Consider the following 17,526-nt stretch of genomic DNA (forward strand, 5'->3'; position numbering starts at 1 on the left):
GTTGAATGTAATTATTGATACGGTTGGGTTTAAATCTACCACGTGGCTGTTTTTCCTCTGTCCTGTTGTTCGTTCCCCTCTCTGCCTTTCCTGCCTTCTTTTGGATTGAGTATGTTTTAGTATTCCACTTTATCTCCACTATTTGATTATTGGCTCTCTTTCTTTCTCTCTTAGTGGTTGTCCTAGGGTTTATAGTATAATCTTCAACTTATATCAATCTACTATTTTATCTCTGTCTGCTTTTAAGCTTTTCTCCTTATCACTGGTTTCAGAAATTTGATTATGATCTGCCTTTATGTACTTTTTCTTGTTGTTAATTCTATGTAGGAGTCTTTGCACTTCCTGGATATGTGGGTTCCTTGACCACATTTGCAATACTTATAATAAATGTGTTAAAGTTCTTTTCTGCAAATTCCGTCATCTCTATTATTTCTGAGCCTGGTTATAGGTAGATCTTTCTGCTCTTTGACGTGTCTAGTGATTTTATGTTGGCCCCTGGACATTGTGAATTGTACACTGTTGAGTTCTCAGTTTTGTTTTATTCCTTTAAAGAGTGCTGGAATTCATTCTGGCAGATGGTAAAGTTATTTGTGTAGATCAGTCTGATCCTTTCCAGGTTTGCTTTGAGGCTTTTGTAGGGTTGATTTAGGGTCGGCCTTTACTCTAGAGCTAGTTTAGCCTCACTACCAAGGAGTGACTCTTCTGGGGGCCGCTAATAAAGGGCTTATGTCTGAAGTTTACCTCTGGCCGGTGGGAACTTGAAGAGTTCTTGGGCTGTGTAAGCTCTGAGAACTGTTCAGCCTGTAGTTACTCGGTAATTCTCCTTGTCCCAAAAGTTGTTTTTAACTCAGCCTTGTGTCCACGGTGCATGTACATAGGCTGGTATTCATCCGAAGATATAGGGGATCCCTATGCAGATTTCTGCACAGGAGCTCTTTCTCTACATGGCTCCCTCCCCTCAGGTCCTCTGCCATACAAGTTCTAGCCTCCTTTTGTATGTCTGGACTCTGATCTGTCTCATCAAATTGGAAAGCCTATGGGGCTATATTTGAGTTTCATCTTTTAGTGCCTTTATCCTGAAATTGCAGAAAGCTAGAGTAATCTTCGGTCATAGGTCTCATATCTTTTTTTTTTTTTTCCTTTTCCTTCTTTTAGGATTCACAATCCTGCACTTCCTGTTGCTCAGTGTCTGAAAACAGACATTTCATGCGTTATGCCTATTTTTCTGATTACTTATGGCAGGAGGATAAGTCCCCAGCAGTTATCCCTTAGTGGGCAGAAGTGTGCTGCCAGTGTGGACAGCAGAGAAGGTGCTGGGGGTGCCCCCATGCACTCCTCACATCCCAGAGCCCAGCTCACTGGGCCTTCAAAGGATCCCCAGCCCCAGGGACAACAGGCATGGGGACCCTTGACTTTGGGGGCACCTGATTAGAGCCTGTGTTGAGGCTGCTGTGCCTCAGTGTGGGGACTCCTCACTTTAGGTTGGGAGGGTTGGTCCAGACCTTGGACAATTTAGGAATGTTTGAGAGGGACCTGGGAGGTGGGTCTTTACTGCCATGGGGATGGGGCCTGCAGGCATGGGTAATGAGGAAAGTTCGTTTACAAATGACAGTGTTTGGGTGGGGGTGGGGTTCTCAGGATGTGGCTCATGCCCCAAGGTCAGCCATTTTGGGGGGTACCTTTTAGCTGAAAAATTAATATTAGATCCCTGAGCTAAGCTCCCAGATACCAGAAGCCCCTGGATTAATGTACAGTGGAGATACCATCTTCCTGGTTCCCAGTGCCCACAGGATGAAGCTCAGGGCGCCAGGAGGCAGGCCTCTGGGATTCAGCCCCCACTCATGCCCCTCCCTACCTCTCATTCTGCCTGAATGCAGCAAGTGGCCTGGGCTTCCCCTGCCTGGATCACAGCCTTCTCTTCCCTCTCTGCCATGGCAAATTGCTGGGATTCAAATCCTATTTCCACCATTCACCGTGTGTGTGACCTTGGGCTAGTTTTAAATCTCAGTTTCTCCATCATATGTAAGATGAGCATAAACACAGCACCCACATCTTAGGATTGACCGAGCACTAAATGAGCTACGGGTGCTGTTGTGCACCTGACATTTACGGGGCACATGCTGTGTGCCAGGCACTTTTCTCAGCACTTTTCACGTAGAACAAATTTACCCTTTGCAGCAACCTCCCCAGAGTAACTTGCCTGTGGTCATGAAGTGAGTCCAGGGCAAAGCCAAGATGGTGAGCCTGGATCCAAATTCAAGCCAGCTGACTCCACGGCCTGAGCTGTTAACCCCTGGGCTATGCTGGCTCAAGAGCTGTCAGCTAATGTTATTATTGCTACCATCCAGCTTGTGGTGAGGCAAGTTGGTCCTTCCTCCAGGAAGCCTTCCTTGGCTTCCATAGCTGGGTTGGCACTAACAACCCCTGAACCTGTGCCAAGTGTCTCTCCTGTGTCCCAGAAGCCCTCCCTCTGGGCTTCTCCCCTTCCCTATTCTGGTTTCAGAGCAGCACCTGCATTTTCTTGTTCTCACTGCTTTAGAAGGTGGTGCGGTACAAGATCTGTGCATGGGCATGGAAATGAGGACCCCCCACAACGCCACTCCAGCTGAGTGGCCACAGGAATATCACTTCACCCCTCTCTGCCCCACTTTCCTCACCCCCAAGCAAGATGCTATTGCTTGAAGACAGGCCTTCTGGAAGGTTAGGTGGGATTGCACGGAATGAGGTGTTCACACCACAGCTGGCACCCAGTCAGTGGTGATTGTTGGGGCGTGTTTCACAAGAGTCCAGAAAACTGCTGAATCCTTTGCTTCGTCTCATGGGTACATGAGCTCACGTTGGCTTTTTGGGGATGTTTAGAAGTTCCTGATGTCAACCAAGTACAACAAGGACTCCAAGATGTACCACGCAATCCAGACCGTGTTTGGTGAGAGGTAAGGCATGTGGAGGGGCTGGGGGAGAGGCCAGGAATGCCTCTGGCTGCAAGCAGACAGCCCATGGGGCCCAGGGCATTGGGTGTAGCATGAAGACCAAGGCCCTGGCTATCAGTCACACCACAGGTGCCCCATAAATGGTGGCTGCTGCTCTCGTCATTATCACCTCCCTTCTCCTCTTTCCCCTGTGGATAGCAGGCGGGAGTGTGGGGGTTGCAAGGTTGGTGCACATGATCACCCCCATTTCTTTTGTATTTCTTTTATTTTTTATTTTTGGTAAAATTCACAAAATTCTTCATTTTAACCACATTGGAGTTACACTTCAGTGGCATTTGGTCCATTCACAGTGTGGTGTAACCATCACCACTGTGTAGTTCCGGAATATTTCCACCATCCCCAAAGCTGACCCTGTCCCCGTCAAGCCATCGGTCCCCCTGTCCCTTCCTGTTTCTCACATCAAGCATTTGTCTCCCCCAGACTGTTTGGCCAAGGTTTGGTGTCAGAATGTGACTATGAGCGCTGGCACAAGCAACGCAGGGTCATGGACTTGGCCTTCAGCCGCAGGTGAGTGTATCCAAGATGGCCGGTCTTGGGAAGAGAGAGGTCTTCACCGGAGGGGGCCTCGCCCAGGCTGAAGGTAGAGGGGAGAGCCAGGCGGGCTGCTGGGGGGACAAGGGGCTAGCCATCAAGGGCTGAGTAACACTGATGCCGGGGGATGGGGTCTTTTTCCCCCCAAGAACTTCCCTGCTCAGACCTCATCACTCCTCCTCTGGCTTTTTATTTTCCTTATTAGCGTTCTCATTGTTAGTAACATTTCATTTTTTAAATAACTATTTATTTATTTATTTATTTATTTATTTATTTATTTATTTTTGAGAGAGAGAGAGAGTATGATATGAGTGGGGGAGGGGCAGAGAGTGAGGGAGACAGAGGATCTGAAGTGGGCTCCCCGCTGACACAGCCCCCATATGGGGCTCAAACTCACAAACTGCAAGATCGTGACCTGAGCCAAAATCAGATGTTCAACTGACTGAGCCACACAGGTGCCCCTAAATAACTTTTACTGAGATCTGGCTTTTATAACATATATTTTACCTACTTATCCACAAAATGGAACAACCATCACCACAGTCAAATTTAGAACATGTTCATCACCCCAAAAAGCAGGCACTCCCCATTTCCCCTCAATGGGCTCAGCCCTGGGCAACCATTAATTTATTTTTCATTTCTATGGATTTTCGTATTCCAGACATTTCTTGTAAATGGACTCATGCGACATTTCTTTTGTGTCTGGCTTCTCTCACTCAGAGAGAAGGTTTTCAAGGTTCATCTATGCTAAAGCCTCTTTCAGAACTTCACTTTTTAAATTGCCAAATGAAATTCCATTGTATGGACATACCACATTTTGCTTGTCTATTCATCAGTTGGTAGACTTATGCATGTTTCCAGTCTTGGCTGTTTCAAATAATGCTGCCATGAACATTTGTGTACAAGCTTTTGTGTAGATGTATGTTTTCACTTCTCTTGAGTGTGTACATACCTAGGGATGGGATTGCCAGGTCATAGGGGAACTCTGTGCTTAACATTTTGAGGAAGGTTATCTTTTAGTTGGATATAATTTCAAATTTACAGAAAAATTTCCAGAACAGTCTAAGCTACTTCTGTATATCTTTTACCCAGGTTCGCTTATTGTTTATTGTTTAAATCACCATTTGCTTTATCATTTCTTCTGGATGTGCATATATAAACATATTTATCATTCTTTGTGTGTGTGTGTGTGTGTGTGTGTATAATTACATTTTTTTAATATAGTGTACTTTTAAAACCATTAGAGAGCAAGTTAGAGACATTGTGATCCCTTCCCTTAAATACTTATTTCCTAAAAATGTGGATATTATTTTGGATGTCAGTTATCAAAATGAGGAGATTTAACATTAATCCAATACAGTTATCTAATCTACAATCCGCATTCGAGTCTTGTCATTGTCCTTGTCATTATAGCTATTTTTTTCCTTGTCTGAGGTCCAACCCCGGATCACAGGTTACACTTAGTTCCCACATCTCATAAGCCTCCTTTGTTCTGGAACAGATCTTTGTCTTTCCCTGACTTCCCTGATTTTAAGATTACAGGTCAGTTTTGTAGAATGTCCATCAATTTTGTGTGTCTCAGGTTATGCCTTTTTGGCAGGAATGGCACAGAACTGGTGTTGTGTCCTCAGGGCATCGTATTAGGAGACCTGCGTTGTTGACCTACCTCATTGCAGGAGATGTTAACTTCACTCACTTGTCAGAGACAGCGTCCTCCAGGTTTTTCCACCATTAAGTTACTAGTTAGTGCATAATCTGTGGTTGACTATATCTGACTATATATACATAATCACGTAGACTTTCATCACAACCTCCCTGGCCTCCCTACCTCCTCCAATGCATCCACCTCACCACCCCTGGGGAGATCTTGCTAAAATTCACATCACTTTCCTATCTTGAAGCCTTCAAAGGCTCCCTATCACATGAAAGATGAAGGTCAGATTTCACCCACCCCCAGTCTGGCCTCCAGACCCCTCCAGCCTTTGTACCCTCTTTCCTCCATCTTTTGGGACATCTGGGCTCTTTCTGGCATCTCTGCCTATGTCCTTGCCTTTCTCTCTGCCTTGTGTGCTCCCCTGCAAAATTCCTGTGACTCCTTTGATACCCAGCTAAGATGTCACTGTTAGGGAGCTGTGGTCCCTGATCTTCTGAGGCTGAGTTTATGCCTCCAGCATGGCTCCTGTCACACCCACTGCAATGATTCTCATTCAGCCCACCTTCGCCACCAGACTGTGGGCAGAAGGCAGAAGACGCACCCTGTCCCTGGACTCCTGTGCTCAGCACAGCACCTGGCCCTTTGTGAGCTCTCCGGGAAGTCCATAGCGTGAATGAAAATATGAATGAAATAATGAATTGGGATAGTCTTGTCCTCACTGGAAAGTTGCCAGGAGTGAGAATGAGGAGGAACAGACTAGAAAGAGGCCTTCAATTAATACATTCTTGTGCCAAGAGCCAGGGTTACAAGAGCCAGCCAAGGTGATATAGCTGCTGCCCGCAGGAAGCTTTGAGGCTATAGATTCTAACCAGCTGACTTCCTGCAGCGGTCATGACATTAATACCAGCATCTCTGTCTTGGTGAACCATCCCCAGCACGTAGGACTTGATATTCGAACAGCACTTTGTGTTATATTAAGAGCTTTCATAGGCGTTTTTATTTAAAAATTTTTAAATTGTGTTAAGATACACATACCGTCTGGCTCATTTTTATGTGCACAGTCCATGGCGTTAAGTATGTTCACGCTGTTGGGCTGATGTCACCACACATTTTTATTTGTGTCTCACAATAAGGTAATCATCTAAGAGATGGCTGTTTTATTAGAAAGGCAATGTTCACAAAGTTGTATGAAGAAGCTCTGGGAGCCCGCTTGGTCGTGTTTGTGAACGTGGTAGAGTATAGAACCCTGTGGTGAGTGTCCTCTCCAGCCAGTATCTACGCAGAACATCATCATATACTCTTAATAAAATCATGACCATAAATCGCCAGTTTCTGCTTTTCTAGATTACTACTTTTGCTGGAAGGCCTTGGTCTCAACCATTTCAATAAAAACAAAACAAAACAAACAAAACAAGGGGGTTGGGATTTTACCATACTGCAAACGCTCCGGCCCAACATTTTATATCTGTCACGTCCACAAGAGATTCAGTGTTAGTGTGACAGTCAGCCATGCGCCATCCACACAGTCAACCTTTTAAAAAAAGACAACCACAAATAATCTCACGTATAAATATATACTTGCAAAACCATGTAAGTGTCCTGGAGAAGTCGACTAGCTACGGAAGCACGTATAGGGGCTACTTGAGGCTTTAAGAGACATTTTCCTGGGAAAGTGGCTTTCGAGTATCCATCTGGAGAGTGGGCAGGTGTGCGAATAGTAACAGGGCCTAGGGATGGAGGGTGGGAGGACAGAGACCCCCAGCAGAGGGGACAGCATGTGCAAAGGCCCTGAGGTGGGAAGGAACGTTGTGCTGCGGAGGCGCTAAAAGGCCATGGTAACAGGAGACAGAGCTGCAGGTGGGCATCAACGTGACAAACTCCCTCTGTGTCCACGTAAGGATGTTCCCCACACTGTTCAGAGTGACAGGTGCTTTGGAGTGTTTTCGGTTGGCAAGGGCCTGGAGCAGAGTGGTGCCTTCAGTAGAGGCCGCCGAGGGTGAACCCTGCAGGTGGCTGGGTGGGGGCTGGGCAGCAGTGAGCAAGGATGCTGGGGCCCCACGGAGCTGGGAGCCAGGGCAGGACCGGTGGACGGGCAATGAAGAGCGATTTTCTTTCCTGATTAAAAATTCCCCTTCCTCCCATTTTCTCTAAGAACCTCTTATTTGGAACCCATTTCAAATTTCTGAATAAGTTTCAAGAATAAGAATAGGACAAAGAGGGGCGTCTGGGTGGCTCCGTCAGTTAAGCATCTGACTCTTGGTTTTGGCTCAGATTATGATATCGCAGTTCGTGAGATCGAGTCCCGTGTGGGGGCTCTGCGCTGACAGCACGGAGCCTGCTTGGGATTCTCTCTCTGCCCCTCCCCTGCTCAAGCTCGTGCTCTCTGTCTCAAAATAAATAAATAAACTTAAAAACAATTAAAAAAAGAAAGGGGCGCCTGGGTGGCTCAGTCGGTTAAGCGTCCGACTTCGGCTCAGGTCATGATCTCACGGTCCGTGAGTTGGAGCCCCGCGTCGGGCTCGGTGCTGACAGCTCAGAGCCTGGAGCCTGCTTCAGATTCTGTGTCTCCCTCTCTCTCTGACCCTCCCCCGTTCATGCTCTGTCTCTCTCTGTCTCAAAAGTGAATAAACGTTAAAAAAAAATTAAAAAAAAAAAAAAGAAAGAATAAGAAAAAGAACACCCCCTACCCTTTACCCAGATTGGTAACATCAAAAATCACTTCTGATTACAAAAGCAGCAGGTTTCCTTAGTAAAAGTTCAGAAACACGTAATGCACCAAGAAACAACCTCCCTTCTCTCCCTTCCTCGGGGTCACCATCTCTTGTGAGTTTGGAGCGTGTCCTTCCATACTTCTCCCTAGGCTCTGTGTTCGGGCGACGAGCCGGGGTAGCTGTCCCCGGGCCAGGAGTGCTGTGTGTAGGGAGTTCTGGGTCCGAGGACTCATTTCCACGCAGAGTTGGGGGCTGTGATTGCTCAGGGACAGGGAATGAAATGGGAAAGCAGGCTGCAGGTGACGACCAGGACAGGGCAGGTGAGGAGAGTGGGCGGTGCCAGCAGAGGGGTCCACGGCTGGGACCCCAGTGAGCCCGTCCTGAGCTGCAGGGGGCGCCCAGAGGCCTCTCTTCCCTTCCTGCCCTGTGTCGCCTGGAGTCAGTCCCTCCACTGCCACGATCACTGGAGGTCAGAGTTGAGGGGCCCCGTGGCAAACGACCCGTGGAACCATCCAGGCAAAGGCAAAGGGACAGCGTTCGTCCTGAGGGGGATGGCGAAGCCCCAGGGCTTGGTTTGATGACTGCAACCCCAACCTGGGAGCCAGGCCTCAAGGGACGGCCACCTCCACTCTGCCCACTGGTCCCCCCACGTAGGGGGCCGCGGGATGACCGGGCTGGTCCTGGAGGCCCCTGACAGCTGTGCTGTTTCCCCAGCTCCCTGGTCAGCTTGATGGAAACATTCAACGAGAAGGCAGAGCAGCTGGTGGAGATTCTGGAGGCCAAGGCGGATGGGCAGACCCCGGTGTCCATGCAGGACATGCTGACCTGCACCACCATGGACATCCTGGCCAAGGTGACCGGAGCACGGCGGGCCCCGGGAGGGGGCGGTGCCACCCGGGGCCCACCACTGCTCCTCCCTCTGTCTTCCCTTTCCTTGCGCTCGCCCTCCCGCCTGCTCCCCCAGCATCGGCCCCTTCTCTGGGTGGGGAGCCCCCTGTCTCCTCGAACATTCGAGACCACAGCAACGAATGCACTCTCTAGACACCGGACGCCGAAAGGTGTGGCGACCGGCCTGTGTCTGGTCAGTGGCAGGAGCAGGTTTGGGTCTCAGGGCTGCCTGGCTCCCGGCTCGAAGCCTACCTCCCCCTCCCTCCTGTCCTGGGTCTGGCTTGGCTCTGCACCTGGCAGGCTCAGCGGTGGCCCAGGGACCCCCAGCACGGTTAGGCAGCCCCGGCGGCTGGAGTGCAGGCACAGTGAGTCATTGTCGCTCTACAGCTCACTGGGAGGCTGGGTGCAAAGGGGCCACCAAGGAAGGCTGCATTTCAGGGCAAATGCATTTTGTCGTGGAAGGAAGCCAAGGGTGGTGGGGTGGCTACTGTGTGCTCGTAGTCGTCACTGCATCCCACAGGGTTGGAGTCGTCGTGGGTCAGGGCCCATGCTTCCTGGGTCTCTAGCTGAACGGCCCCAGGCTCCGTGCTGGGTCTTCCAGTCTTCCCACCCCCCCCCCCCCCAGGAATGACCTCAGCCCCCTCTCTCCCCCAGGCAGCTTTTGGGATGGAGACAGGCATGCTGCTGGGCGCCCAGAAGCCTCTGTCCCGGAAGGTGAAACTGATCCTGGAGGGCATCACTGCATCTCGAAACACTCTGGCGAAGGTAACATCTCCACACCCCCTCCGAGGACCAGCCACCATAGCTCTGTGCTAATTAGCCAGAGCACCTCCTCCAGGGACCTTTTTCCAGAATGGGTTTGGAGTTCCAGTGTGACCCAAGTGACTTCCGCATCAGTTAGGATCTGCGTAGATCGCTGCAAGGAGAGACTCAAACTCAAGGTGGTTTGAGTAAATCAGGGGTCCGTCTTTCTCTCACATAAAATGACCCTGAGGCAGGCAATCCAGGACGGCTGCGATAGCGCCACAATGTCAGATGTTTGTGGAATTTTCTAGCTTTCTGTTCCACTGTCCCCAGCACATCACCTCATTGTTATAAGATGGCTGTGGCAGCTCCAGCCATCACTTCCTTGTTCCCGGCATGAAGGAGGGAGGAGGGGGAAAGGTGGTACTCGAATGGATTCCCAGACAGATGCCCAGGGCCCTTTCCTGTTCCCTGGGACTTCAGCCTCTGAGCTTGGAGCCCTCTGATGCCACCCCATCTTTTTCAGCAGTTGATTCCCTCTGGCCGTGGCTTCCTCCTTCCATGCGGTCCTAGCCACCTGCCCCGTTCAGGGGTCCCTTCTTACTTTCCGGTGCGATGTGGATCTTTCAAGGCATCTTTCCCATCCTATCTAGGGATTTGGAGCAGGAAGGGGAAGTTGATGCTTAGGCCCAGCCTGCCACCTTGGTCTAGTCTCCTTGGCTGCTTTATCTTTTCTAGAATTTTCTCACAATCTTCCCACCTCCCAGCTTGCCAGTGCTGCGGTGGGTCTCTAAAGTCGTTTCAGAGCTGGGGGAGCGGGAGAGGGAGACGCGCGTGCTCGGTTGGCGCCCTGAGCGGGAGCTCTCTCGTTCAGTTCATGCCAGGGAAGTGGAAGAAACTCCGAGAGATCCGGGAAAGCGTTCGCTTCCTGCGCCAGGTTGGCAAGGACTGGGTCCAGCGCCGCCGGGAGGCCCTGAAGCGGGGGGAGGACGTCCCCGCCGACATCCTCACACAGATCCTCAAAGGTTCGAGGGCGCCCGCAGGGGCCTTGGGAGGGCCGGGCATCAGGGTGCCACCCGTCAGGGTGACTGATCACCCCTGACTCCAGGTCTGGCTTCTGGGGAGAAGGGCATTTGGTTCTCTGCTGAGCTATGGGGAAAGGGGCCGAGGGGTGTCAGTGTCACCCTGACACCCTCCTTGTCTTCCAGCTGAAGAGGGGGCCCAGGACGATGAGATCCTGCTGGACAACTTCGTCACCTTCTTCATTGCTGGTTGGTAGCTCCAGTGGTGGCCGGGGGCTCGGGGCTTTGCAGAAACGGTGGGAACCAGGCATCCCCTAAACTCTGACTCTGGGAGAGTTCTCGGGCTGTCTGAGCAGCAAAGTTCTGCCGCAGAATGGAGGGGCTGGGATAGAGGAACAGAAGGCCTCTCTCTGCTCAAGGAGGTCCAGGAGGCCCCCTCGGCGGCCGCTGACCTGGCAACGCAGGTGGCAACTGTGACGGGTCGTGACACTGCCTTTTGGGGCTCAGGAGAGGTTGACCGTGTGCACTCAAGGCTCCGTCCCGCTCAGAATTTGTGGGGCAGAGGCCTTTGTTAGACCAGCGCAAAAAGACACCCCAAGCAACTTCATTCCTTTGCTCGTGAGCTATTTGTTGAGCATCTTTCTTTATCTAGAAAACTCCTCCTTCGGCGATCCCTTGAGTGCCTCCTCCTCCGGGAAGCCCTCAGTGATTGCCCAACTGCATCGGGCTCCCAGTTCGGAGCTCTGCATGGTGCCCAGAGCTCTTCTCTGCCCCCAGGACTCACAGGGTTACTCCACGGACTTATTGTGGCGATTCTAGAAGGTTCACTTTCCTCACCGGGTTGCATGCTCGGTGTAAGCCAGGGGTTATGCCCTGCTCCCTGTGTGTTCGCGGGGTCCAGTGCAGCACGGATGCGTACAGAGCGGATGAAATGAGTGAACAAATGCACGAACGCTGGGCACAAAAGACAGAGGCGGGCGGACAAGACGAGGGACAGTTCATGGTCTGAGGGTGGAGGTGGACAGACAGAATGAATTGGGGATTTTGCTGGCCAGTGGATTTTCGGAGGCGGGTGCATGCACCCCTGCAAGATGAAAGAGGAGGAAGGCTGTCCTGAGCGGGGATTGGGGGTGGAAGAGGGCCCTCCCAGCGTGGAGCACTGTGTGCACAGATACCCCGGGAGCCCCAGAGCGATGTCCGAGTTGGAGCAGGACTTCAGGGCACTGTTCCCTGCACTTGGCAAAATGCTTGCTGAACGGACAATGGCTGGCCTCATCCTGCAAGCCAGGAACCCAGGTGTTCCTCCTGGGATGTGGCTTCTCCACAGGCCGGCTCTGTGGCCTGGGCCTCAGTTTCCTCATTTCTAAAATGGGGGCCTGGAAGGTGCTCCCCAGACTTCCCTCCAGCGCTCCAATGAGGGTTTAATGATCTCCCTCTAACCTCCCGGCCCACCCCCGCACCTTGCATCCAGACACCGTGGGGAGCAGTGCGGGACGGCAGGCAGCCTCACTTCCCAGCACCCACTTACTGAAAGGTGTAGGCCCTGCTCTCGAGCCCAGGAGGCCCCGGGCCCCTTGGCTGGCGGTGGGTGCCACCTGGTAAAACCACCTACCCCTTCAGAGGAAATGCACGAAACTCAGGTGGTCCCCTCCCGGGCCAGCCGGGGGGCTTGGACTTGACCGGATGCTGCCAGAACTCAGGAGTGGCCTTCCCGCTCCTGCACACCCCCTGCCCTCTCAGGGGAAGCCACCCACTGCTCTATTCCTCGAAGCTACAAGCACAACCTCTCCAGGCCTCAAGGGTGGCGCCCACCGCCTGGGGACAACACCGGCCGTGGGCTGGACTTGAGCCCCAGGTCCTATCCTGTGGCTAAGAGACTCGACTCTCAGCCTCAGTTTTGTCTTCTACAAAATGGGATGAATACCCCTCCAGGCCGGGCAAAGCTCAAGGATGGTTGAAGGAAGGAGTGTGAAATCCGGATGCGTGCGGGCAAATGCTGTTTATTAGACGACACTGGCTGGCACAGGGGACGTGGACAGGGGCAGCCTGTCTCCTTCATCTCTGTATACCCGGCTCAGCTGCAGGGCGCAGAAGTGAGGGTCTGAACTGCCACCACGGGCTCAGGGGCTCAGAGGCGGGTGGGCTGGGCCAGCAGCAGCCCCGCAGTCCCGTGTGGAGCCCCACTCTCTTTTCCCGCAGGCCACGAGACCTCTGCCAATCATCTGGCATTCACGGTGATGGAGCTGTCTCGCCAGCCTGAGATCTTGGCAAGGTATGGAGCGGGGAGGCTCGGGGGGTGGGGATAGTGACTCCCCTTGAAGCTGGTGAAGGGATTGTCTTGATGTCTTGTTCCTGGAAGACAACCTGCTCCGGCCCCCCACGGCCGAGCCTCCTCCGATGTGTCCTGCTTCTCTTCACCCCAGGCCCTTTGCACATGCCAGTCCCTCTTCCGGACGCTCCTCTCCCTGCTTTTCTCCTGGAGAACTCTGTCCACCCCTGCAGAAGCCTTCTCATGCCCCTAAAGTAGCCATTCTGCATTTTCCCAGGCTCCTCCCAGCCCATGAATGCATTTCCTCCTGGGACCATTTGCTTGGAGTCTATTTCGGTCATGAAGCTAGAAGCGAGGGACCGTGGTTCTTTTTCCCTCCCCATGCTGCGTTCAGCGCCTGGCTGGCACTGAGGACCCAGCAGAAGTCCAACTAAGTGCTGTAGGAGGGCTTGTCCTCAGCTGGCGAGACAGAGGAGGGGTGCCCGGGAAATGGCATTTGAGCTGGGCCACTGGTTTCCTTGAATACAAACAGTGAAAGCACTTGGAAAGCCCCAACAGGCATGGGGGTGGGAGCTCGGGATGGGGGGCAAGCCTTGATTACAGTTCTTAATCAGCAGCATACAAGGGCGGAGGTGAACGGTCGCTTCAGAATATAAAATAGTTGATTGGGGATTTAAATAGATATATTACAGTAAGGTGGTCATTACCAAAGTTTGGAAAAAGCCGAAAAGTTGAAATAATAGTAATAATAATGTAGTAATAATTCCACCACAGGGCCCCACCCCCGGGAGGCAGTTCATGATCAACCACTGAATTTCACTGTATTTTATCACATCTCCTCTTCTCCCAGCCCACTCTTTTTTTTATATTGTCGACACACACACACACACAAAACTTGCCATTTAAAAATTTTTTTTTTTTAACATTTATTTATTTTTGAGACAGAGAGAAACAGAGCATGAATGTGGGAGGGTCAGAGAGAGGGAGACACAGAATCCGAAGCAGGCTCCAGGCTCTGAGCCATCAGCCCAGAGCCCGACGTGGGGCTCGAACTCACGGACCGTGAGATCATGACCTGAGCCGAAGTCGGCCGCTCAACCGACTGAGCCATCCAGGCGCCCCACAAAACTTGCCATTTTGACCATTTTTTAAAAACATTTTTGCCTGACGACCCCAATAATTTTTTGTAAGGTCATGTGTCCCCTCACCTTTTATCTTATTTTTTAACAAAGTTTATTGATTTATTTTGAGAGAGAGAGGGAGAGAAAGAGAGAGGGAGGAGCAGAGAGAAGGAGAGAGAATCTCAAGTAGGTTCCGCACGGTCAGCACAGAGCCCAATGCGGCCTCCGTCTGACGGTTCGTGAGATCATGACGTGAGCCGAAATCGAGAGTTAGACGCTGAACCGACTGAGTCACCCAAGCACCCCTATTCTGATCATTTAAGAAATTATTTTTAATGTTTGTTTATTTTTGAAAGAGACTGCAAGTAGGAAGGGGCAGAGAGAGAGGGAGACAGATCCGAAGCAGGCTCCAGGCCGCGAGCTGTCCGCACGGAGCCCGACGCGGGGCTCGAGCTCACAAACCGTGAGATCACGACCTGAGCCGAAGTCGGACGCTGAACCGACTGAGCCACCCAGGCATCTCTCTTCTGGCCATTTTTATTTTTTTTATTAAAAAAAAATTTTTTTAACGTTTATTTATTTTTGAGACAGAGAGAGACAGAGCATGAACGGGGGAGGGTCAGAGAGAGAGGGAGACACAGAATCTGAAACAGGCTCCAGGCTCTGAGCTGTCAGCACAGAGCCTGACGCGGGGCTCGAACTCACGGACCGTGAGATCACGACCTGAGCCGAAGTCGGACGCTGAACCGACTGAGCCACCCAGGCGCCCCTCTTCTGGCCATTTTTAAGTGCACAGTTCGGTGGCATCACACACCTTCACGCTGCTCTGCAGTCATCGCCACCCCCATCCCAGAACCTCCCATCACTGCCAACTGAAACTGTCCCCGTGAAACACCAGCCCCCCCACCCCTGGGGACACCCCCCCCCCCCGCCATACTCCTCTCTGTCTCTCCGGATTTAACTCCTCGAGGGACCTCATATAATTGGAATCATTCGGTAATTGACCTTTCCGTCTGGCTTGTGTCACTTAGCGTAATGTCTCGAAGGTTCATCCAGCAGGTGTCAGAACTTCCTTCCTTTTTAAGGCTGCACAGCGGTCCATTGTCCGGATGCCCCAAGTTTTGTTCCCCGACGCGGCTGTTGAGGGTCGCTCGGGTGGCTTCCACCCTTTGACTCCTGTGAATAACGCTGCCATGAACTTGGGTGTGCTAGTATCTGCGAGAGCCTACTTTCGCTGTGGGGGCATATAGACCTCCAGAGAAATTGCTGGAGCGCATGGTAATTCCCCATTTCGGTTTCTGCACACCGTTTTACATTGCCACCATGGGGACACGAGGGCGATGCTTTCTGCACATCCTTGCCAACACCTGTGGCTTTCTGCCTCTGCATTACAGCCTTCCGAACGGGCGTGAGGTGGTCCGAATCCACTCTCAGGCCTGCGTCCGAGCCTCACCGCGCACATCTTAAGGCTCACTCAGCCGGCGTCCCCGCGAGGCTCATTCTGTTTCCGGCTGTTGGCTGCCGTGAACCAGGCTGCGGTGCAAAGACCTTGTTCTGTGCATTTATTGCCTGCGGCCGGTTCCGAGCGGCGAACAGGGAAGGGGGGAGACTGTAAGGCCCTGGAACAGAATTCCCAACTGCTTGGGCATCTTGCTTTGGACGTGATGGTTCCTGGATGTCTTCAACGATGAAGCAGGGGGGCCGTGGGAGGAGGGTTGGCGGGGGAGGGGAGCTCCGGGCCGCTCTCTTCGCGCTTCCTTCCCTTCCTCCTTCTAAAGACTAATAGGGGGCAGTCGCTCCTTGGGGACGAGCTTGTCTTTGTCTGACCCGACAGGCTGCAGGCCGAGGTGGACGAGGTCATCGGTTCTAAGAGGCACCTTGACTGTGACGACCTGGGGAGGCTGCAGTATCTGTCCCAGGTGTGGGGGCAGGAGAGAAGCTTCTGGGCACGTGTGGGTGGTTCGTCAAGCCAGGCCTGCTGCCCCCCTGAACCATTTCCCGTGGGTGTTCTCTAACTTCACCGCCCGTGAGAACGTCCCTGGAGACTGAAAATCAGTCCCGTGAGCACCTGCCCCAGACCGATGACATCAGAGTCGCTGGGGCGGGACCGGGCTCTGGTGCTGTAGTTTGGCCAGAGCCCGGAACCTCCTTCTCCTTTGGGGCCTCAGTTCCTCCTTCCGCGACAGCAGGGGTTGGACAAGAACATGAGGCTAACTTTGCAGGGGGTCTGGGACCCAGTCCTGGACGTGGGTGCGCAGTCAGCACTGCGAGCGGGAGACGAGGGTGGGTCTGGGGCACGCCGCCGGCACGTTCTGTGGGGTCTCTGACGTCTCTCCTCGTCTCCCCACGTGGCTTCTGTAGGTTCTCAAAGAGTCGCTGAGGCTGTACCCGCCAGCGTGGGGCACCTTTCGCCTGCTGGAGGAGGAGACCTTGATCGACGGGGTCCGAGTCCCCGGCAACACCCCGCTCCTGGTGCGTACGGGCCCTCTCTGCCCTCCCCCGGGGTGGCCAAGCCTTGAGGTCGGGACATCTGTGGCCCCGTTGTCGCCACTGGGGTCTGTCATGAGCTTCACCGTAACCGCGTGAGGACTTTCTTCCTTTTCACCCTATCCAGTGTGAGGTTACAGCAGACGATTCTGGAAGGGAGGCGCCCTGTGTACATCTGAGGGTGCTGAGGCTCAGAGAGGTTGGGTCACTTTCCTGAGGTCACACAGCCGGCAGGCAGTGCCCCGTTTCACAGCTGACCCCTCTCCCGCCTCCCCCCACGGAGGTTGACTATTCTCCCCCACCTCTCCTTTTTTGCCGTTTACACGCTCACTCATTTGTTCCCTCATCAGGTGTCCCTTCATGCACCATGACCTCTCAGAAACCCCCCCCCAAACTAGAACTCTGTCACTGTCCTGCTTCTCCGGAAGCAACCACTGTCCTGAATTTTGTGCTTACTAACCTCTTGCCTTTCCGTGTGTGTGTGTGTGTGTGTGGACATGTGTCCATCCACATGATAATATGTCCTGGGATTGCTTTGGGACGGCGGGCCCTCACTTCTCTGCCGTGTGTAGACTGCCACCCCGTTATCCATTCTGGGTCAGCAGGCATCTCTGGGGGCTGCCCGATTCCCTGCTCTCCCGGGCACCACGGCTGCCACTCCTGCCCGTGTGGCAGATGCACTGTGCACACGGGGGCGGGAAAGCTGGGTTGTGGGGCATCTCAACGTTCGACTCGGTAAACCAGCGCCAAAGTGTTTTCCAGAACACCCATGCCAACCCAGACGCCCACTAGCTCTGTTCCTTATCCTCCCCGATGCCGACTGTGGTCCGGCTTCTTGGTTTTGCCAATCAAATAAGTGCAAGGAAGGTGTTTCCCTGTGGTCTTGATTTGCAGTTTCCTGGTTACTAGTGAGGCTTGCGGTGCTGTTATCTCAACGCTGTGCAGAGCTCTCTGTAAAAGTTCATTTAAACAAAATTTTTTAATGTTTATCTATTTCTGAGAGGGACAGTGCAAGTGGGGGAGGGGCAGAGAAAGAGAGAGGGAGACATAGAATCCAAAGCAGGCTCCAGGCTCCAAGCCGTCAGCACGGAGCCTGATGCGGGGCTCAA

The 17,526-nt window shown here is 52.6% G+C and overlaps 1 protein-coding gene across 3 annotated transcripts in view; it reads left to right on the forward strand.

Moving 5' to 3' along the window:
* Positions 1-17,526, forward strand: part of CYP46A1 (cytochrome P450 family 46 subfamily A member 1) — a 32,979-nt gene that overhangs the window by 11,402 nt on the left and 4,051 nt on the right. For all 3 annotated transcript variants that reach the window (XM_060620732.3, XM_060620733.3, XM_060620734.3), the window contains 9 exons: positions 2,860-2,933; positions 3,411-3,497; positions 8,601-8,739; positions 9,429-9,539; positions 10,393-10,543; positions 10,727-10,789; positions 12,740-12,812; positions 15,765-15,849; positions 16,292-16,402. In XM_060620732.3, the coding sequence (XP_060476715.1) occupies positions 2,860-2,933; positions 3,411-3,497; positions 8,601-8,739; positions 9,429-9,539; positions 10,393-10,543; positions 10,727-10,789; positions 12,740-12,812; positions 15,765-15,849; positions 16,292-16,402 (894 nt within the window). The remainder of the gene's footprint in view (positions 1-2,859; positions 2,934-3,410; positions 3,498-8,600; positions 8,740-9,428; positions 9,540-10,392; positions 10,544-10,726; positions 10,790-12,739; positions 12,813-15,764; positions 15,850-16,291; positions 16,403-17,526) is intronic.

Source organism: Panthera onca, chromosome B3, assembly GCF_046562875.1.
Source record: "Panthera onca isolate mPanOnc1 chromosome B3, mPanOnc1 haplotype 2, whole genome shotgun sequence".
Lineage (NCBI taxonomy): Eukaryota > Metazoa > Chordata > Mammalia > Carnivora > Felidae > Panthera > Panthera onca.